The 23,508-nt window shown below is 45.2% G+C and overlaps 1 protein-coding gene across 2 annotated transcripts in view; it reads right to left on the bottom strand.

Annotated features, from left to right (window-relative positions):
- LOC112264385 (tubulointerstitial nephritis antigen-like 1) overlaps positions 1–23,508 on the bottom strand; it is a 60,482-nt gene that overhangs the window by 24,401 nt on the left and 12,573 nt on the right. For both annotated transcript variants that reach the window (XM_024440958.2, XM_024440959.2), the window contains exons 3-5: positions 16,460–16,526; positions 4,167–4,259; positions 3,442–3,556 (exon numbers count right to left, since the gene is read on the bottom strand). In XM_024440958.2, coding sequence (XP_024296726.1) covers positions 3,442–3,556; positions 4,167–4,259; positions 16,460–16,526 — 275 coding nt within the window. The remainder of the gene's footprint in view (positions 1–3,441; positions 3,557–4,166; positions 4,260–16,459; positions 16,527–23,508) is intronic.

Raw genomic sequence — 23,508 nt, 5'->3', positions numbered from 1 at the left:
TTTGCATCCTGTAGCTCCAACTCCAAAAAGTTCTGGGACACTGTGAAGTCCATGGAGAACAAGAGCACCTCCTCCCAGCTGCCCACTGCACTGAGGCTAGGTAACACGGTCACCACCGATAAATCCATGATTATCGAAAACTTCAATAAGCATTTCTCAACGGCTGGCCATGCCTTCCGCCTGGCTACTCCAACCTCGGCCAACAGCTCTGCCCCCGGCAGCTCCTCGCCCAAGCCTCTCCAGGTTCTCCTTTACCCAAATCCAGATAGCAGATGTTCTGAAAGAGCTGCAAAACCTGGACCCGTACAAATCAGCTGGGCTTGACAATCTGGACCCCTATTTCTGAAACTTTCCGCCGCCATTGTCGCAACCCCTATTACCAGCCTGTTCAACCTCTCTTTCATATTGTCTGAGATCCCCAAAGATTGGAAAGCTGCCGCAGTCATCCCCCTCTTCTGAGGGGGAGACACCCTGGACCCAAACTGTTACAGACCTATATCCATCCTGCCCTGCCTATCTAAGGTCTTCGAAAGCCAAGTCAACAAACAGGTCACTGACCATCTTGAATCCCACCGTACCTTCTCCGCTGTGCAATCTGGTTTCCGAGCCGGTCACGGGTGCACCTCAGCAACACTCAAGGTACTAAACGATATCATAACCGCCATCGATAAAAGACAGTACTGTGCAGCCGTCTTCATTGACCTTGCCAAGGCTTTCGACTGTCAATCACCATATTCTTATCGGCAGACTCAGTAGCCTCGGTTTTTCGGATGACTGCCTTGCCTGGTTCACCAATTACTTTGCAGACAGAGTTCAGTGTGTCAAATCGGAGGGCATGCTGTCCGGTCCTCTGGCAGTCTCTATGGGGGTGCCACAGGGTTCAATTCTCGGGCCGACTCCTTTCTCTGTATATATCAATGATGTTGCTCTTGCTGCGGGTGATTCCCTGATCCACCTCTACGCAGACGACACCATTCTATATACTTTCGGCCCGTCATTGGACACTGTGCTATCTAACCTCCAAACAAGCTTCAATGCCATACAACACTCCTTCCGTGGCCTCCAACTGCTCTTAAACCTCTTGATGCTACCCATCCCGGATCCGGGATCGTGACTACGGCTCAAGCTCATTAGCATAACGCAAAATGCGAAAAAATATTCTTAGAAATATTTAACCTCCACACCTACACAAGTCCAATAGCTCAAATGAAAGATAAACACCTTGTTCATCTTCCCAGCAAGTCAGATTTCTAAAATGTTTTACGGCGAAAACATAGCACACATTTATATTAGACCACCACCGAAACAAAAGGCAAGCGGCGGCCATTTTGTCCCAGAAAATATAAAATTTAAAAGTAGGATTAAAAAATAAATAATTCACTAACCTTTTGAAAATCTTCATCAGATGACAGTAATATTACATGTTACACAGTACATTTTTTTTTTTTTTCAATAATATGCCATTAATATCCATAAATCTCTGTTTACAATGACGACATTTCAAAAAATGCTACTCAAAATGTCCGGAGAAATTATGATAGCTCCGACAGATAACGTCAGATAACAAGCAATAAACATGACTAAATATACATGTTCTACATATAGTTACAAAGATACACTTCTTCTTAATACAACCGCTGTGTTACATTTATTTTTAACGTTACAGAATTCGTTCACTAGTCTATGCTATGAGTCGGCGCTCAGATATTAGCAGTGTCTCCTCTACGTTTGGAGTCCACAGAAACCCAAAATAACCACATAAATATTCCCTTACCTTTGATGTTCTTCGATCAGAAGACGTAGAAGGAGTCATACTTACCCAATACATCGTTTGGCTTTCTATTCCGCAACAAAGCCTCCTTCACTCACGCCGCCAAACTTACCCTAGTACAACTGACTATCCTACCGATCCTCGACTTTGGCGATGTCATCTACAAAATTGCTTCCATACTCTACTCAGCAAACTGGATGCAGTTTATCACAGTGCCATCCGTTTTGTCACTAAAGCACCTTATACCACCCACTGCGACTTGTATGCTCTAGTCGGCTGGCCCTCGCTACATATTCGTCGCCAGACCCACTGGCTCCAGGTCATCTACAAGTCCATGCTAGGTAAAGCTCCGCCTTATCTCAGTTCACTGGTCACGATGGCAACACCCATCCGTAGCACGCGCTCCAGCAGGTGTATCTCACTGATCATCCCTAAAGCCAACACCTCATTTGGCCGCCTTTCGTTCCAGTACTCTGCTGCCTGTGACTGGAACGAATTGCAAAAATCGCTGAAGTTGGAGACTTTTATCTCCCTCACCAACTTCAAACATCAGCTATCTGAGCAGCTAACCGATCGCTGCTGCTGTACATAGTCTATAGGTAAATAGCCCACCCATTTTCACCTACCTCATCCCCATACTGTTTTTATTTATTTACTTGCTCTTTTGCACACCAATATCTCTACCTGTACATGACCATCTGATCCTTTATCACTCCAGTGTTAATCTGCAAAATTGTAATTATTCGCCTACCTCCTCATGCCTTTTGCACACATTGTATATAGACTCCCCCCTTTGTTTTCTACTGTGTTATTGACTTGTTAATTGTTTATTCCATGTGTAACTCTGTGTTGTCTGCTCACACTGCTATGCTTTATCTTGGCCAGGTCGCAGTTGCAAATGAGAACTTGTTCTCAACTGGCCTACCTGGTTAAATAAAGGTGAAATAAAAATAAATAAAAAAATACCCCATTCTCTCCACCTCTATTCTCTACCCCAAACTCCACCTCTATCCTCTACCCCATCCTCTCCACCTCTATCCTCTACCCCAACCTCTCCACCTCTATCCTCTACCCCATCCTCCACCTTTATCCTCCCAAGCCCCTCTGTGATGATTTGATTGGCTCTTACATAATCTGTCTGGTTAGAATGTAAACAGAGTTAAAGACAACACATAGCAGAGGGGAGGCTTCAAGATCCAGACAGACAAAGAATTATCAACAGATCAATACCAGACTCTGCCTGGTAGCCATAGCTGGTAATGATACAGGCCAGGAAAGTAGAATATTTTAATAAAATGTTATATCATAGGTCCCTTTTGATGCATATACCTTTTTATTACACCAACTGATCTTTGGAAGATTCTTCTCAGGTTTACATAGGTCATTTTCTGAGAGCGACGTACTTTGATAAAGTGAAAAACAGACTGTACTGTCCCTCACTCTGAATGTAAGGCCGCTACACCATGTCTGCATCCCAATTGGCTATCTACTCGCTACGTACAGTAGTGTGCACTATGGTCCCTTACATGGGCCCTCATCAAAAGTAGTCACTTTATAGGGAATAGAGTGCCATGGCATTGGAGATCCATTCCATGAATCACCCAGCCTCACCCAGCCTCAACCTGCCCCCTATCCCACCCTTGCCCTACCCAGCAGACAGGTCTTCTCACCTGCATCTCGTTCATGCTCATGATGGTCCTGGAGGGCCTCTGTGTCCCCAGGCGATACCTCAGGCCCTCGTCCAGAGACATGCCATAGAACTGGCTGTAGTTTGCTGCCCGCCAGCTAGGGAGAGAGAGGAAAGTCAGGACAGTGAGTGTAAAATATGTGTGTATGTGTGTTTGCATGTGTTTTTAAAACTTCTTCAGGATTGGTGGATCCCCTGCGGGACGGTTGAGCTAATGTAGGCTAATGTGATTAGCATGAGGTTGTAAGTAACAAGAAAATTTCCCAGGACATAGATATATCCAATATTGGCAGAAAGCTTAAATTATTGTTAATCTAACTGCACTGTCCAATTTACAGTAGCTATTACTGTCACGATCGTCGTAAGAAGCGGACCAAAGCGCAGCGGGATATGAATACATGTTCTATATTTAATGAAGAAAGAACACTGAAACAAACTTACAAAACAACAAAGATGATGGTAAAAAAAAAGCAAAACATTGGTTGTTTTTTCTTTGTATTATCTTTAACCAGATCTAATGTGTTATATTCTCCTACATTCCTTTCACATTTCCACAAACTTCAAAGTGTTTCCTTTCAAATGGTACCAAGAATATGCATATCCTTGCTTTAAGGGCCCTACAGGCAGTTAGACTTGGGTATGTCATTTTAGGAGAAAATTGAAAAAAAGGGTCCGATCCTTAAGAGTTTTTTTTTAAAGTGCCCTTACCCAAAGTTTCCTCTGTTGACAGCCTGGATCATATCATTCTCTATCAGACAGGCATGCTGCTCACACTCCCAACGGCCAGTTGTTCCACACGTGCTGTAGGAGGTAGAGAAGGGGAGGGGGAGAAGAGCAGAGAGAGAGGAGAGAGGGGCAGATAAAGAGGGGGAAGATGAATGAAGAGGGCAGCAGAGAGAGGGTACAAGAGTTCAAGTTAGAATGGACAGGGGTCAGAACACTGCTTTAGATTCATAGATAATGGTGCCACATTTTATTCATTATAATAATTGGAAGTCTACTACTGTACTGCACAGACTGTAGTTCAAGTGATTGATGTAATTTACTGTACAAAAGCACAACTGACCGTTGTCCACTGTTGTGAAGTAATGAGGCTGAATTAACGGAAGGAAGAAGGAAAGCCAACAGCCAATATAGAGAGAACATTTAAATTAAAACATGTATAAGAAGCTACATTGTAAAGCCTAATTCCCAGGGAGAGACTGAACAAGATGAACACGGGACTTGGCAAAGGGAGAGGGAAAAGAGAGAGAGAGAGGAGAGAGAATGAAGGGATAAAGAAGGGGCCTTTTAAGGCAACAGATCACAGAAAATGTCCATTTTTAGTCCTAAGGAACCAGGGGGGAGTGAATACTAACCAGTCTGATGGGCGTGATAAGTAGATATCGAAACATGACCGCATAAACATTTTTGTGATCCACTGAAAGAGAGCATTTCTACTGTCTGTGCTGTGCTGAGTCACTGCGGGGAGGTGTGTGTTCCATAGCCACCTGAAACAACTAGTAGCTGGACAAACATACATACAGTACAGTACAGTAATAGGCCAAAATCACACATTATCCCCTAGTGCACTCCTTTTGATCAGGGTCTATTAGGCTATGGTCAAAAGTAGTGTACTATGTAGGGCATGTGGTGCCATTTGGGACACAGACATGAAGTCTGATAGGCCTACTGTACAACATACTGAAAGGAAGAGAGTGGGATGTAGATATACATTACCATGGTAACAACTCCTTAAACCAGCTTTATCTAATATGTTTAGGGTCTGACACCCATAGACTTGCCATAAACATTCACACTAGCTCATGATTCCTAATAGCAATCTATGTATTCACAATGAGTTGCAGTGCATACTCACACAGGTGGTTCATATACAGTACTATCTAAAGAAAGATGATGAGGATGACTTAACCTCTTACCTTATCATTATCTTAAGATAATACTAACCCTATCTCTGGTGCTATCTAGAACGTAAAAGGGTTCTTCGGCTGTCCCCATAGGAGAACCCTTTGTAGAACCCTTTTTGGTTCCAGGTAGAACCCTTTCCACAGAGGGTTCTAGATGGAACCCAAAATTGTTCTACCTGGAACCAAAAAGGGTTCTACCTGGAACCAAAAAGGGTTATGCTATGGTTAGAGCCGGAGTAGAGCCCTTTTGGAACCCTTTTTTCTAAGAATGTACCTAGAAATCTCAGACTATAAAGTCTATTGGATCTGTGGTTCTATTTTATAGAGTGGAGTCCCTGTCTAGATCCCCAGTCAGAACCACCAAAACATTCTAATTTAGTCATGCTAGGTCCAATATGTGTATTAGCTAACAAACAAACATTCCAGGGACAACATACAGTCAGACACATTTGCACACTCAGTGACATTGTGGTTAGAGTGTCTGCCCTCAGATTGGAAGGTTGTGAGTTCAATCCCTGGCCAAGTCAAATCAAAGACTGTAGAAATGGGACCTGATGCCTCTCTGCTTGGCACTCAGCGTTAAGGCGATACATTGGGGGTAAGGCCCTGAGACACACAAACGTCCTGTCCAGGGGGAGTAGTTGTATGTCAAGCTGCCTCACGCTACGGAAACAGGAGAAAGAATTCTGACCTATAAGCCGTTCTGACTTGCACACGCCAAGGCTTCTTACTACTTACACACACCCTGCTACCGTGGCACAGACCCGTGACTGAACCTTAGAGGCTGTCTGATGTCTCTGCTTGGGGGAAACAGACAGTGACTTTTAACCTCTAACCCCTTCCCTCAGCAGCCCAGAAACATCTAGGAGCCTCCAGTAGTCTCTGTGCCAGGAACCAGACACAGTGGGCCGAAGCAGAAATAAATTAATGCACTGAAACACACTCTGAGGTCTAGGTCTGGTACAGAGTACAGAAACAGAGACAGAGGGGTGAAATACGAGGGGTGTGTGAACATTAGGAGACCATAGCTCAGATTCCCCATCACACTTCACCAACAAGAGGCTAGAATAATACCCAGCAGGGACAGTCTCACCTCTCAGACCACAGCCAGGGAGACAGGGAGACAGGCAGAATCACAAAAAGACATACAAAAGACATGCATGCACACACACACACACACACTGTGAAACAGACCGTGGTGGGGGTGTGAGAAACCATTCTAGCGGACAGGTGAGAATTCTACCTCCCCTCATCCTGGAAACTGTCCTCACCCCTCATCCCCTACCTGCTATCCCCTCTGTTATTTTGAATGACTAAACATCCCCAAGACAGGAAAACCATCCACACCCCACATGCAAGGTGCTTAGAACAAAGACAGTCCATTCCATAAAGACAAAAAGACTAGAGCTGTTAGTGAGGGCTACTCAATGCAATTCGTCCAATTGAAAAGCTAGAGTTGACACAGAATTTGGTGTCTATGACAACCTGGCATTGTCTTTCTACATATTCCTGTGTTTGAGAGAGTTTTCCAGGTGTCTCTATATTAGAAAGAGGTTTCCAGGTGTCTGTGTATTAGAAAGAGGTTTCCAGGTGTCTGTGTATCAGAAAGAGGTTTCCAGGTGTCTGTGTATTAGAAAGAGTTTTCCAGGTGTCTGTGTATCAGAAAGAGGTTTCCAGGTGTCTGTGTATTAGAAAGAGTTTTCCAGGTGTCTGTGTATCAGAAAGAGGTTTCCAGGTGTCTGTGTATCAGAAAGAGGTTTCCAGGTGTCTGTGTATTAGAAAGAGGTTTCCAGGTGTCTGTGTATTAGAAAGAGGTTTCCAGGTGTCTGTGTATTAGAAAGAGGTTTCCAGGTGTCTGTGTATTAGAAAGAGATTTCCGCGTGTCTGTGTATCAGAAAGAGGTTCCCAGGTGTCTGTACTAGAAAGAGATTCCCAGGTGTCTGTACTAGAAAGAGGTTTCCAGGTGTCTGTGTCTTAGAAAGAGATTTCCGGGTGTCTGTGTATCAGAAAGAGGTTCCCAGGTGTCTGTACTAGAAAGAGATTCCCAGGTGTCTGTACTAGAAAGAGGTTTCCAGGTGTCTGTGTGTTAGAAAGTGGTTCCAAGTGTATTGACATGTTAGACAGATGTTGCCCAGGTGTATTGACCAGTTAGACAGATGTTGTCCAGGTGTATTGACCAGTTAGACAGATGTTGTCCAGGTGTATTGACATGTTAGACAGATGTCGCCCAGGTGTATTGACATGTTAGAGAGATGTTGTCCAGGTGTATTGACATGTTAGAGAGATGTTGTCCAGGTGTATTGACATGTTAGAGAGATGTTCAGGTGTATTGACATGTTAGAGATGTTGTCCAGGTGTATTGACATGTTAGAGAGATGTTGTCCAGGTGTATTGACATGTTAGAGAGATGTTGTCCAGGTGTATTGACATGTTAGAGAGATGTTGTCCAGGTGTATTGACATGTTAGACAGATGTTGTCCAGGTGTATTGACATGTTAGAGAGATGTTGTCCAGGTGTATTGACATGTTAGAGAGATGTTGTCCAGGTGTATTGACATGTTAGACAGATGTTGTCCAGGTGTATTGACATGTTAGACAGATGTTGTCCAGGTGTATTGACATGTTAGAGAGATGTTGTCCAGGTGTATTGACATGTTATTGACATGTTAGATGTTGTCAGATGTATTGACATGTTAGAGAGATGTTGTCCAGGTGTATTGACATGTTAGACAGATGTTGTCCAGGTGTATTGACATGTTAGATTGACAGATGTTGTCCAGGTGTATTGACATGTTATACAGATGTTGTCCAGGTGTTATTGACAGTGTATTGACATGTTAGACAGATGTTGTCCAGGTGTATTGACATGTTAGAAGATGTTGTCCAGGTGTATTGACATGTTATACAGATGTTGTCCAGGTGTATTGACATGTTAGAGAGACGTTTGTCCAGGTGTATTGACATGTTAGAGAGATGTTGTCCAGGTGTATTGACATGTTAGAGAGATGTTGTCCAGGTGTATTGACATGTTAGACAGATGTTGTCCAGGTGTATTGACATGTTAGAGACATGTTAGACAGATGTTGTCCAGATTGTCCAGGGTGTATTGACATGTTAGAGAGACATGTTTTCCAGGTGTATTGACATGTTAGAGAGATGTTCAGGTGTATTGACATGTTAGAGAGATGTTGTCCAGGTGTATTGACATGTTAGAGAGATGTTCAGGTGTATTGACCAGTTAGACAGATGTTGTCCAGGTGTATTGACCAGTTAGACAGATGTTGTCCAGGTGTATTGACATGTTAGAGAGATGTTCAGGTGTATTGACATGTTAGAGAGATGTTGTCCAGGTGTATTGACATGTTGGAGAGATGTTCAGGTGTATTGACATGTTAGAGAGATGTTGTCCATGTGTATTGACATGTTATACAGATGTTGTCCAGGTGTATTGACATGTTATACAGATGTTGTCCAGGTGTATTGACATGTTAGACAGATGTTGTCCAGGTGTATTGACATGTTAGAGAGATGTTGTCCAGGTGTATTGACATGTTAGAGAGATGTTGTCCAGGTGTATTGACATGTTAGACAGATGTTGTCCAGGTGTATTGACATGTTAGAGAGATGTTGTCCAGGTGTATTGACATGTTATACAGATGTTGTCCAGGTGTATTGACATGTTATACAGATGTTGTCCAGGTGTATTGACATGTTAGAGAGATGTTGACATGTTAGACAGATGTTGTCAGGTGTATTGACATGTTATACAGATGTTGTCCAGGTGTATTGACATGTTATACAGATGTTGTCCATGTTAGTGTTGACATGTTATTAGACAGATGTTGTCCAGGTATATTGACATGTTGTCCAGGTGTATTGACATGTTAGAGAGATGTTGTCCAGGTGTATTGACATGTTAGAGATGTTGTCCAGGTGTATTGGCATGTTAGACAGATGTTGCCCAGGTGTATTGACATGTTAGAGAGATGTTCAGGTGTATCGACCAGTTAGAGAGATGTTCAGGTGTATTGACCAGTTAGACAGATGTTGTCCAGGTGTATTGACCAGTTAGACAGATGTTGTCCAGGTGTATTGACATGTTAGAGAGATGTTCAGGTGTATTGACATGTTAGAGAGATGTTGTCCAGGTGTATTGACATGTTAGAGAGATGTTGTCCAGGTGTATTGACATGTTAGAGAGATGTTGTCCAGGTGTATTGACATGTTAGAGAGATGTTGTCCAGGTGTATTGACATGTTAGAGAGATGTTGTCCAGGTGTATTGACATGTTAGAGAGATGTTGTCCAGATGTATTGACATGTTAGAGAGATGTTGTCCAGGTGTATTAACATGTTAGAGAGACATTGTCCAGGTGTATTGACATGTTAGAGAGATGTTGTCCAGGTGTATTGACATGTTAGAGAGATGTTGCCCAGATGTATTGACATGTTAGAGAGATGTTGTCCAGGTGTATTAACATGTTAGACAGATGTTGTCCAGATGTATTGACATGTTAGAGAGATGTTGTCCAGGTGTATTGACATGTTAGACAGATGTTGCCCAGATGTATTGACATGTTAGACAGATGTTGTCCAGGTGTATTGACATGTTAGAGAGATGTTCAGGTGTATTAACATGTTAGAGAGATGTTGTCCAGGTGTATTGACATGTTAGAGAGATGTTGCCAAGGTGTATTGACATGTTAGAGAGATGTTGTCCAGGTGTATTGACATGTTAGAGAGACGTTGTCCAGGTGTATTGACATGTTAGAGAGATGTTGTCCAGGTGTATTGACATCTTAGACAGATGTTGTCCAGGTGTATTGACATCTTAGACAGATGTTGTCCAGGTGTATTGACATGTTAGACAGATGTTGTCCAGGTATATTGACATGTTAGAGAGATGTTGTCCAGGTGTATTGACATGTTAGAGATATGTTGTCCAGGTGTATTGACATGTTAGAGATGTTGTCCAGGTGTATTGACATGTTAGAGAGATGTTGCCCAGGTGTATTGACATGTTAGAGAGATGTTGCCCAGGTGTATTGGCATGTCAGAGAGATGTTGCCCAGGTGTATTGGCATGTTAGAGAGATGTCGCCCAGAGGTATTGACATGTTAGAAAGATGTCGCCCAGAGGTACTGACATGTTAGAGAGACGTTGTCCAGGTGTATTGGCATATTACATTTTGAATGCCTATCAGGACAGGAAAATGGTCTAATTCACACACTTATCAAGAGAACATCCTTGGTCATCCCTACTGCCTCTGATCTGACAGACTCACTAAACACACATGCTTTGTTTGTACATTATTTGTTGAACTGTGCCCCTGGCTGTCCGTAAATGAAAAAAAAACAAGACAATTGTGTCGTCTGGTTTACTTAATATAAGAAATGTTTAATGATTTATACTTCTACTTTTGATACTTAAGTACATTTCAAACCAAATACTTTTAGTAGTACTATAGAAGTATAGTAGTAATATAATAGTATAGACGTGTAGTAGTACTTTAGTAGTAAAGAAGCATAGTAGTAGTATAGTACTATATAAGTAAATTAGTACTATAATATTATAGAAGCATAGTAGTACTATAGTAGTATAGAAGCGTAGTAGTACTATAGCAGTATAGAAGCACAGTAGTATTATAGTACTATAGAAGTATAGTAGTAATAGAATAGAATAGAAGTGTAGTAGTACTATAGTACTATAGTAGAATAGTAGTACTATAGCAGTATAGAAGTTTAGTAGTAATATTATAGTATAGATGTATAGTAGTACTATAGTAGTATAAGTATAGTAGCACTATAGTTGTATAGTACTATAGTAGTATAGAAGAATAGAAGTACTATAGTACTGTAAAAGTACAGTAGGACTATAGTAGTAAATACGTGTAGTAGTACTATAGTAGTATAGAAGTACAGTAGTACTATAGTAGTATAGAAGTACAGTAGTACTATAGCAGTATATAAGTATACCAGTACAGTAGTACTATAGAAGTATAGTAGTAGTATAGTAGTATAGTAGTATAGAAGAATAGTAGTACTATAGTACTCTAGAATAATAGTAGTACTATTGTAGTATAGTACCACTGTAGTAGTATAGAAGTATAGTAGTACTACAGTAGTATGGAAGTGTAGTAGTACTATAGTAGTACATAAGCATAGTAGTACTATTGTAGAAGTGCATTAGTACTATATCAGTATAGAAGTATAGCAGTACTATAGTATTATAGAAGTACAGTAGTACTATAATAGTATAAAAGTATAGTAGTACTATAGTAGTATAGAAGTATATTAGTAATATACACTACCATTCAAAAGTTTGGGGTCACTTAGAAATGTTCTTGTTTTTGAAAGAAAAGCACATTTTTTGTCCATTAAAATAACACCAAATTGATCAGAAATACAGTGTAGACATTGTTAATGTTGTAAATGACTACTGGAGCTGGAAACGGCAGATGTTTTATGGAATATATACATAGGTGTACAGAGGCCCATTATCAGCGACCATCACTCCTCTCTTCCAATGGCATGTTGTGTTACCTAATCCAAATTGATAATTTTAAAAAGCTAATTGATCATTAGAAACCCTTTTGCAATTATGTTAACACAGCTGAAAACTGTTGTTCTGATTAAAGGAGCAATCAACCGGCCTCAGCATTTGTGGGTTCGATTACAGGCTCAAAATAAATGAAGGCTATTCCATGCGAGAAATTGCCGAGAAACTGAAGATCTCGTACAACGCTGTGTACTACTCCCTTCACAGAACAACGCAAACGGGAACTAACCAGAGTAGAAAGAGGAGTGGGAGGTCCCGGTGCACAACTGAGCAAGAAGACAAGTACATTAGAGTGTCAGTTTAAGAAACAGATGCCTCACAAGTCCTCAACAGGCAGCTTCATTAAATAGTACCGCAAAACACCAGTCTCAACATGAAGAGTGAAGAGGCGACTCCGGGATGCTGGCCTTCTAGGAAGAGTTCCTCTGTCCAGTGTCTGTGTTCTTTTGCCCGTCTTAAACTTTTCTTTTTATTGGCCAGTCTGAGATATGGCTTTTTCTTTGCAACTCTGCCTAGAAGGCCAGCATCCCGGAGTTGCCTCTTCACTGTTGACGTTGAGACTGGTGTTTTGCGGGTACTATTTAATGAAGCTGCCAGTTGAGGATAATAGTTAGAGTTAGAATAATAGAATACACAAGATGCAATTTTGAAATGTGGTTGTGCACCAGCAGTTTTTTTCCTGTCAGTCACTGATAGTCAGTCAATTAGCCCATGTCAGCAATACTTTTTTAGATTGCTAATTTAGCTGACTGCTACACTATCTAAATGTCACGTGTGCACCCTCTCTGGCCTCTAGGTCACCAGGCTGCTCGTTATGGTGCACATCTGTCACCATCGTTACGCACACCTGCTCATCATCAGACTCACCTGGACTCCATCACTTCCCTGATTACCTTGCCTATATATGTCACTCCCTTTGGTTCCCCAGGCGTTATTGTTTGTGTCTCTTATTTTGTGTTTATTTATTAAAACACTCACTCCCTGAACTTGCTTCCCGACGCTCAGTGCACATCATTACAGAATAACGCCTCACGCCTCTCTTTTTTTTTCCCGGTGGGAATGATGCCGGGTCCGGGAGCTCCTACAGGCTTCCCTGCTACCGCCGATTTGTCAGGCTCTCATGCCTCAGCCGGATTGCCAGGCTCCCCTGCCTCAGCTGGCTCGTCATGCTCTCATGCCTCAGCCGGATTGCCAGGCTCCCCTGCCTCAGCTGGCTCGTCAGGCTCCCCTGCCTCAGCCGGATTGCCAGGCTCCCCTGCCTCAGCTGGCTCGTCAGGCTCCCCTGCCTCAGCCAGATTGCCAGGCTCCCCTGCCTCAGCTGGCTCGTCAGGCTCCCCTGCCTCAGCCGGATTGCCAGGCTCCCCTGCCTCAGTTGGCTCGTCAGGCTCTCATGCCTCAGCCGGATTGCCAGGCTCCCCTGCCTCAGCTGGCTCGTCAGGCTCTCATGCCTCAGCCGGATTGCCAGGCTCCCCTGCCTCAGCTGGCTCGTCAGGCTCCCCTGCCTCAGCCGGATTGCCAGGCTCCCCTGCCTCAGCTGGCTCGTCAGGCTCCCCTGCCTCAGCCGGATTGCCAGGCTCCCCTGCCTCAGCTGGCTCGTCAGGCTCTCATGCCTCAGCCGGATTGCCAGGCTCCCCTGCCTCAGCTGGCTCGTCAGGCTCTCATGCCTCAGCCGGATTGCCAGGCTCCCCTGCCTCAGCTGGCTCGTCAGGCTTTCATGCCTTCGCCAGATTGCCAGGCTCCCCTGCCTCAGCTGGCTCGTCAGGCTCTCATGCCTCAGCCGGATTGCCAGGCTCCCCTGCCTCAGCTGGCTCGTCATGCTCTCATGCCTCAGCCGGATTGCCAGGCTCCCCTGCCTCAGCTGGCTCGTCAGGCTCCCCTGCCTCAGCCGGATTGCCAGGCTCCCCTGCCTCAGCCGGCTCGTCAGGCTCTCATGCCTCAGCCGGATTGCCAGGCTCCCCTGCCTCAGCCGGCTCGTCAGGCTCTCATGCCTCAGCCGGATTGCCAGGCTCCCCTGCCTCAGCTGGCTCGTCAGGCTCTCATGCCTCAGCCGGATTGCCAGGCTCCCCTGCCTCAGCTGGCTCGTCAGGCTCCCCTGCCTCAGCCGGATTGCCAGGCTCCCTGCCTCAGCCGGCTCGTCAGGCTCTCATGCCTCAGCCGGATTGCCAGGCTCCCCTGCCTCAGCCGGCTCGTCAGGCTCTCATGCCTCAGCCGGATTGCCAGGCTCCCTGCCTCAGCTGGCTCGTCAGGCTCTCATGCCTCAGCCGGATTGCCAGGCTCCCCTGCCTCAGCTGGCTCGTCAGGCTCCCCTGCCTCAGCCGGATTGCCAGGCTCCCCTGCCTCAGCCGGCTCGTCAGGCTCTCATGCCTCAGCCGGATTGCCAGGCTCCCCTGCCTCAGCTGGCTCGTCAGGCTTTCATGCCTTTGCCAGATTGCCAGGCTCCCCTGCTTCCACCGACTTGCCCCGCCCCGCCCCAGCCGGCAACAGATTCCAGCATATCAGCAGTGGTGACTGGTCCACTCCTGATCGCCAGGATTATCTCTTTGGTTGGTGTCTTGCGGATGGTAGGCTCTCTCCGGCAATCTAGGTCGCCATGCTCCCGCATCTCAGCCAGACTGACAGGTTTCCCACACTTAGGTAGAGGTGACCGGTCCTCTCCTGATCCCCAGGATCGTCATTTTGGTCGGCGTCCTGCGGCTGGAGCCGTGTGCCAGGGAGGGGGTACTGTCACATGTGCTCCCTCACCGACCTCTAGGTCACCAGGCTGATCGTTATGGCGCACACTTAATACCATTGTTACGCGCACATGCGCGTCATCAGACTCATCATGGACCCTGATTACCTTCCCTATACATGTCACACCCTTTGGATCTTTCCCCGGGCGTTATTGTTTCTGTTCCTGTGTCATGTCTGTGCGTTGTTCATGTCTCTTATTTTGTATTATGTTGTGTTTATTTATTAAAACACTCACTCCATGAACTTGCTTCCCTACTCTCAGCGCACTTCGTTACACTGAACTTGTTATCATGGTCGAATTACCAGTGGGGGGGCCCGCTGGTTAACGAAGCCCTAGCTGGGATGATATTGTAGCTTAGCCTGTGTGTAAATTAACTAAGCCCTAGCTGGGATTATATTGTAGTTTAGCCTGTGTAAGTTAACTAAGCACTAGCTGGGATGTGACTGCAGTTTAGCCTGTGTATAAGTTAACTAAGCCCTAGCTGGGATGTGACTGTAGTTTAGCCTGTGTATAAGTTAACTAAACCCTAGCTGGGATGTGACTGCAGTTTAGCCTGTGTATAAGTTAACTAAACCCTAGCTGGGATGTGACTGTAGTTTAGCCTGTGTATAAGTTAACTAAACCCTAGCTGGGATGTGACTGTAGTTTAGCCTGTGTATAAGTTAACTAAACCCTAGCTGGGATGTGACTGTAGTTTAGCCTGTGCTCGCTGTTGCTCCTAGTGGCCGGTTTCAACCTAATCTCCCGACATCATCAGACATGGATGGACGATGAATACTGACTTGTATCACAGGTGACCTGGCTGCTATATCCCCCACAAGGCCCACTGTTGCTCAATGTTTCGAATGTTTACCAATTTTGCTCGATGTTGCCTAATGTTGCCCAATGCTTAGTGTTGTATTGTAGTGTGATGTGATAAGATTTCTTGCCATTGCTTGTCTAATACTGCTTCGATAAAGGAGATAGCTAGCTACAATAACTCAAATGAATGGACAGGGGTCCCAAGTATATGTAGAAGAGTTATGAATGAGACAGCATCACGAGAAGAGCCCCCAAAACTCTCCATGGAAAACGTGGGTCTGTCTGTGGTACAACCAGAAATGTCATGTCATCAGAGCAAAGTGTGTGAAGGACTAATCACTGTTAGGACAGAAGAGATGTAAAGAAAGAAGTGAGAGGGGAGAAAGAGGAGGATATGAAGGAGTGATAAAGGTACATAGAGAGGAAAAAGAGAAATCTGCAGTGGTGGAATAAGTACCCAACTGTCATACTTGAGTAAAAGTAAAGATTCCTTAATAGGAAATGACTTAAGTAAAAGTGAAAGTAACCCAGTAAAATACTACTTGAGAGAAGTCTAAAAGTATTTGGTTTCAAATATACTTAACTATCAAAGTAAAACAAATTCCTTATATTAAGCAAACCAGACGGCACCATTTTCTTGTTTTTTATTTATTTATGGATAGCCAGGGGCACACTCCAACACTTAGACATCATTCACAAACAAAGCAAGTGTTTAGTGAGTCCGCCAGATCAGAGGCAGTAGGGATGACCAGGGATGTTCTCTTGATAACTGTGTGAATTAGACAATTTTTCTGTCCTGCTAAGCATTCAAAATGTAACGAGTACTTTTAGGTGTCAGGGAAAATGTATGTAGTAAAAAGTACATTATTTTTATTAGAAAAGTAGTAACGTAAAAGTGAAAGTTGCCAAAAATATAAATAGCAAAGTACAGATACCCAGACACACCTTTCCTGTATGTTTGCTTAAGTACTTTACACCACTAGAAAGCGATTAGACACTTACCATAAGTTGCAGTTCTCTTTGTAAGTCTGTCCTGAGAGGAATTTGTGTCCGTTTCTTTCACAGGTGCCTGAAATGAAACAAAAGGAGGAAATTCAATAAGATGTTGCCATCGGATAGGATCACACCAATGATTACTATGATCCTGTTGTGGTGGAAGATCTGAGAGGATGATTTAAAGAATCACACTTCCATTGATACATTGCACACTACACACTACATACTACAGACACACACTACACACACACTACACACTACATACTACAGACACACACTACATACACACACTACAGACACACACTACACACACACACACACACACTACGGACACACACTACACACTACGGACACACACTACATACACACTACATACTACAGACACACACTACACACTACATACTACAGACACACACTACACACACACACTACACACTACAGACACACACTACACACTACATACTACAGACACACACTACACACACACACTACACACTACGGACACACACTACACACTACGGACACACACTACATACTACATACTAGACACACACTACACACTACAGACACACACTACACACTCCACACTACAGACACACACTACACACACACACACTACACACTACATACTACAGACACACACTACACACACACACACTACACACACACTACGGACACACACTACACACTACGGACATGCATTACACACAACAGACACACACAACAGACACACATTCTACACTCCACACTACAAACCCCACACTAGATACTACAGACACACACTACACACTCCACACTACACACTACAGACACACACTATAAGCTACACACTACACACTACAGGTACACACTACACTACAGACACACACTACACGACAGACACAATACACTACAGACACACACTCCATACTACAGACACACTCCACAACACAGACACACACTGCACACTACAGACACACACTGCACACTACACACTCCATACTACAGACACACTCTACACTACACACTACATGCACTCCACACTACAGACACACACTACACTAAATCAAATCACATACACATGGTTAGCAGATGTTAATGCGAGTGTAGCGAAATGCTTGTGCTTCTAGTTCCGACAATGCAGTAATAACCAACGAGTAATCAACCCTATCAATTTCACAACAACTACCTTATACACACAAGTGTAAAGGGATAAAGAATATGTACATAAAGATATATGAATGAGTGATGGTACAGAACGGCATAGGCAAGATGCAGTAGATGGTATCGAGTACAGTATATACATATGAGATGAGTAATGTAGGGTATGTTAACATATAAACGTGGCATTGTTTAAAATGGCTAGTGATACATTTTTTACATCAATTTTTCCATTATTAAAGTGGCTGGAGTTGAGTCAGTGTGTTGGCAGCAGCCACTCAATGTTAGTGGTGGCTGTTTAACAGTCTGATGGCCTTGAGATAGAAGCTGTTTTTCAGTCTCTCTGTCCCTGCTTTGATGCACCTGTACTGATCTCGCCTTCTGGATGATAGCGGGGTGAACAGGCAGTGGCTCGGGTGGTTGTTGTCCTTGATGATCTATATGGCCTTCCCGTGACATCGGGTGGGGTAGGTGTCCTGGAGGGCAGGTCGTTTGCCCCCGGTGATGCGTTGTGCAGACCTCACTACCCTCTGGAGAGCCTTATGGTTGTGGGCGGAGCAGTTGCCGTACCAGGCGGTGATACAGCCCGACAGGATCCTCACGATTGTGCATCTGTAAAAGTTTGTGAGTGTTTTTGGTGACAAGCCAAATTTCTTCAGCCTCCTGACGTTGAAGAGGCACTGCTGCGCCTTCTTCACCATGCTGTCTGTGTGGGTGGACCAATTCAGTTTGTCTGTGATGTGTATGCCGACGAATGACTACCCTCTCCACTACTGTCCCGTCGATGTGGATAGGGGGGGTGCTCCCTTTGCTGTTTCCTGAAGTCTACGATCATCTCCTTTGTTTTGTTGATGTTGAGTGTGAGGTTATTTTCCTGACACCACGCGAGGGTCCTCATCTCCTCCCTGTAGGACATCTCGTCGTTGTTGGAAATCAAGCCGACCACTGTAGTGTCGTCTGCAAACTTGATGATTGAGTTGGAGGCATGCATGGCCACGCAGTAGTGGGTGAACAGGGAGTACAGGAGAGGGCTCAGAACACACCCTTGTGGGGCCCCAGTGTTGAGGATCAGCGGGGTGGAGATGTTGTTACCTAGCCTCACCACCTAGGGGCGGCCCGTCAGGAAGTCCAGTACCCAGTTGCACAGGGCGGGGTCGAGACCCAGAGTCTCGAGTTTAATGATGAGTTTGGAGGGTACTATGGTGTTAAATGCTGAGCTGTAGTCGATGAACAGCATTCTCACATAGGTATTCCTCTTGTCCAGATGGGTTAGGGCAGTGTGCAGCGTGATTGCGATTGAGTTGTCTGTGGACCTATTGGGGCTGTAAGCAAATTGGAGTGGGTCTAGTGCATCAGGTAGCGTGGAGGTGATATGGTCCTTGACTAGTCTCTCAAAGCACTTCATGATGACGGAAGTGAGTGCTACGGGGCGGTAGTCGTTTAGCTCAGTTACCTTAGCTTTCTTGGGAACAGGAACAATGGTGGCCCTCTTGAAGCATGTGGGAACAGCAGACTGGGATAAGGATTGATTGAATATGTCCGTAAACACACCAGCCAGCTGGTCTGCGCATGCTCTGAGGACGCGGTTAACACGTTTAAATGTTTTACTCACGTCGGCTGCAGTGAAGGAGAGTCCGCAGGTTTTGGTAGCGGGCCATGTTAGCAGGTTTTGGTAGCGCACTGTATTGTCCTCAAAGCGAACAAAGAAGTTGCTTAGTCTGTCTGGGAGCAAGACATCCTGGTCCGCGACGGGGCTGGTTTTCTTTTTGTAATCCATGTTTGACTGTAGACACTGCCACATACCCCTTGTGTCTGAGCCATTGAATTGCGACTCTACTTTGTCTCTATACTGACGCTTAGCTTGTTTGATTGCCTTGTGGAGGGAATAGATCCACTGTTTGTATTCGGTCATGTTTCCGGTCACCTTGCCCTGGTTAAAAGCAGTTGTTCACGCTCTCAGTTTTGCGTGAATGCTGCCATCAATCCACGGTTTCTGGTTTGGGAATGTTTTAATAGTTTCTGTGGGTACGACATCGCCAATGCACTTGCTAATAAACTCGCTCACCGAATCATGAATTTGTCATTGTTGTTGTATGACGCAATGAGGAACATATCCCAATCCACGTGATAGAAGCAATCTTGATGCGTGGAATCAGAATGGTCGGACCAGCATTGAACAGACCTGAGTGCGGGAGCTTCCTATTTTAGTCTCAGTCTATAGGCAGGGAGCAACAAAATGGAGTCGTGGTCAGCTTTTCCGAAAGGAGGACGGGGGAGGGCCTTATATGCGTCTCTGAAGTTAGAATAACAATGATCCAGGGTTTTACCAGCCCTGGTAGCACAATCGATATGCTGACACACACTCCACACTACAGACACACACTCTGCATTACACACTCCATACTACAGACACACACTCTACACTACACACTACAGGCACTCCACACTACAGACACACACTCAATATTACACACGACACAGTCCAGACACACACTACACACTACAGACCCCCACCCCCTCTAGTGAGAGAGTTAACAGTAACACCCTGATGTGAGGTGTATAGTAGTGTGTAGGGTCTGGGAACCCTGAGCTTCAGTAATCTCCTGTTGGAATGTCCTGTTGGCTCTTGGCCTGTGTTTCCCAGAATATCAGGTCCCCATCATGCCTTAATGAGCTTAATTACACATACACACACACGCACGCACGCACGCACACACACACACACACACACACACACACACACACACACACACACACACACACACACACACACACACACACACACACACACACACACACACACACACACACACACATATATATACAGTTGAAGTCGGAGGTTTACATACACCTTAGCCTAATACATTTCAACTCAGTTTTTCACAATTCCTGGCATTTAATCAAAGTAAATATTCCCTGTTTTAGGTCAGTTAGGATCACCACTTTATTTTAAGAATGTGAAATGTCAGAATAATAGTAAAGAGAATTATTTATTTCAGCTTTTATTTCTTTCATCACATTCCCAGCGGGTCAGGAGTTTACATACACTCAATTAGTATTTAGTAGCATTGACTTTAAATTGTTTAACTTGAGTTAAACGTTTTGGGTAGACTTCCACAAGCTTCCCACAATAAATTGGGTGGATTTTAGCCCATTCCTCCTGACAGAGCTGGTGTAACTGAGTCAGGTTTGTAGACCTCCTTGCTCACACAGGTTTTTTCAGTTCTGCACAAAAATGTCTATAGGATTGAGGTCAGTGCTTTGTGATGGCCACTACAATACCATGCCTTTGTTGTCCTTAAGCCATTTTGCCACAACTTTGGAAGTCTGCTTGTGGTCATTGTCCCTTTGGAAGACGCATTTGTGACCAAGCTTTAACTTCCTGACGTAATTTTCCTCCGTCATTAGGCCATCTATTTTGTGAAGGGCACCAATCCCTCCTGCAGCAAAGCACCCCCACAACATGATGCTGCCACCCCTGTGCTTCATGGTTCGGATGGTGTTCTTCGGCTTGCAAGCCTCCCCCTTATCCTCCTAACATAACAATGGTCATTTTTCCAAACAGTTCTATTCTTGTTTCATCAGACCAGAGGACATGACTCCAAAAAATACAATCTTTGTCCCAATGTGCAGTTGCAAACTGTAATCTGGCTTTTTGGTGGTTTTGGAGCCGTGGCTTATTCCTTATTGAGCGGCCTTTCAGGTTATGTCGATATAGGACTCGTTTTACTGTGGATATAGATACTTTTGTACCTGTTTCCTCCAGCATCTTCACAGGGTCCTTTGCTGTTGTTCTGGGATTGATTTGCATTTTTTACACCAAAGTACGTTCATCTCTAGGAGACAGAATGTGTCTACTTCCTGAGCAGTATGACGGCTGCGTGGTCCCATGGTGTTTATACTTGCATGCCATTGTTTGTCCAGATAAACGTGGTACCTTCAGGCGTTTGGAAATTGCTCCCAAGAATGAACCAGACTTGTGGAGGTCTACAATTTTTTTCTTGGCTGATTTCTTTTGATTTTCCCATGATGTCAAGCAAAGAGGCACTGAGTTTGAAGGTAGGCCTTGAAATACATCCACAGGTACACCTCCAATTGACTCAAATGATGTCAGTTAGCCTATCAGAAGCTTCTAAAGCCATGACATAATTTTCTGAAATTTTCCAAGCTGTTTAAAGGCACAGTCAACTTAGTGTATGTAAACATCTGACACACTGGAATTGTGATACAGTGTAATAATAAAATAATCTGTCTGTAAACAATTGTTGGAAAATTACTTGTGTCATGCACAAAGTACATGTCCTAACCGACTTGCCAAAACTATAGTTTCTTAAAAAGTAATTTGTGGAGTGGTTGAAAAATGAGTTTTAATGACTCCAACCTAAGTGTATGTAAACTTCCGACTTCAATTGTATGTGTGTGTGCGCGTGATTGCTGGTGTGTGTGTATGAACATGCCCCATGTTGTCTAGTGAGCACATACCTGCCTCGACCTCTCCCAGCCTCCTGTCCCATTTCCGTCACCTATCGCTCCCTCCCTCTGCATAGCACACATTCTTTCTCCTGACCTCCATTCATATATCCTTCCCTCCCTGGCCTCCCCCCTCCCTCTGTCTCAGACTAATAAGAAGACCACTGTTCCTGGTCTATTCTCAGGTACGGCCCTGTGGCCACCTCTGCAACAACTAGCAGGGATATACTCTATGTGGAGCATAATAACCAGTGTGCTTATTCATATTTCACAGGCCAATGTGACCTCCTACCTAGAGCGTTATTGAATTGTAAAGCAACTGTGAGAACTGAACAAATAACTTTGCTTGTGCACATAAGATAAGCAGTTGTTTTTTTGCCCTTAATTCATTAGTCCCATAGTAGCCACTCAGTGTGGGGCCTGTCAGTGGAGCTAGGGTTAGGGTGGGGCCTGTCAGTGGGGCTAGGGTTAGGGTAGGGCCTGTCAGTAGGGCTAGGGTTAGGGTAGGGCCTGTCAGTGGGGCTAGGATTAGGGTAGGGCCTGTCAGTGGGGCTAGGGTTAGGGTAGGGCCTGTCAGTGGGGCTAGGATTAGGGTGGGGCCTGTCAGTGGGGCTAGGGTTAGGGTGGGGCCTGTCGGTGGGGCTAGGTTAGGGTAGGGCCTGTCAGTGGGGCTAGGGTTAGGGTAGGGCCTGTCAGTGGGGCTAGGGTTAGGGTAGGGCATGTCGGTGGGGCTAGGATTAGGATGGGGCCTGTCAGTGGGGCTAGGTTTAGGCCTGTCAGTGGGGCTAGGATTAGGGTGGGGCCTGTCGGTGAGGCTAAGGTTAGGGTGGGGCCTGTCAGTGAGGCTAAGGTTAGGGTGGGCCTATCGGTGGGGCTAGGGTTAGGATGGGGCCTGTCAGTGGGGCTAGGGTTAGGATGGGGCCTGTCAGTGGAGCTAGGGTTAGGATGGGGCCTGTTAGTCAGGCTAGGGTTAGGATGGGGCCTGTCAGTGGGGCTAGGATTAGGATGGGGCCTGTCAATGGGGCTAGGGTTAGGATGGGGCTTGTCAGTGGGGCTAGGGTTAGGGTAGGGCCTGTCAGTGGGGCTAGGATTAGGGTGGGGCCTGTCAGTGGGGCTAGGGTTAGGGTGGGGCCTGTCGGTGGGGCTAAGGTTAGGGTGGGGCCTGTCAGTGAGGCTAAGGTTAGGGTGGGCCTATCGGTGGGGCTAGGGTTAGGATGGGGCCTGTCAGTGGGGCTAGGGTTAGGATGGGGCCTGTCAGTGGAGCTAGGGTTAGGATGGGGCCTGTTAGTCAGGCTAGGGTTAGGATGGGGCCTGTCAGTGGGGCTAGGATTAGGATGGGGCCTGTCAATGGGGCTAGGGTTAGGATGGGGCTTGTCAGTGGGGCTAGGGTTAGGGTAGGGCCTGTCAGTGGGGCTAGGATTAGGGTGGGGCCTGTCAGTGGGGCT

This window comes from Oncorhynchus tshawytscha, linkage group LG13 (genome assembly GCF_018296145.1).
Source record: "Oncorhynchus tshawytscha isolate Ot180627B linkage group LG13, Otsh_v2.0, whole genome shotgun sequence".
In the NCBI taxonomy this organism is placed as follows: Eukaryota; Metazoa; Chordata; class Actinopteri; order Salmoniformes; family Salmonidae; genus Oncorhynchus; species Oncorhynchus tshawytscha.
The sequence above is the reverse complement of the archived record's forward strand: the minus strand, read 5'-3'. Positions and strand labels throughout refer to the sequence as shown.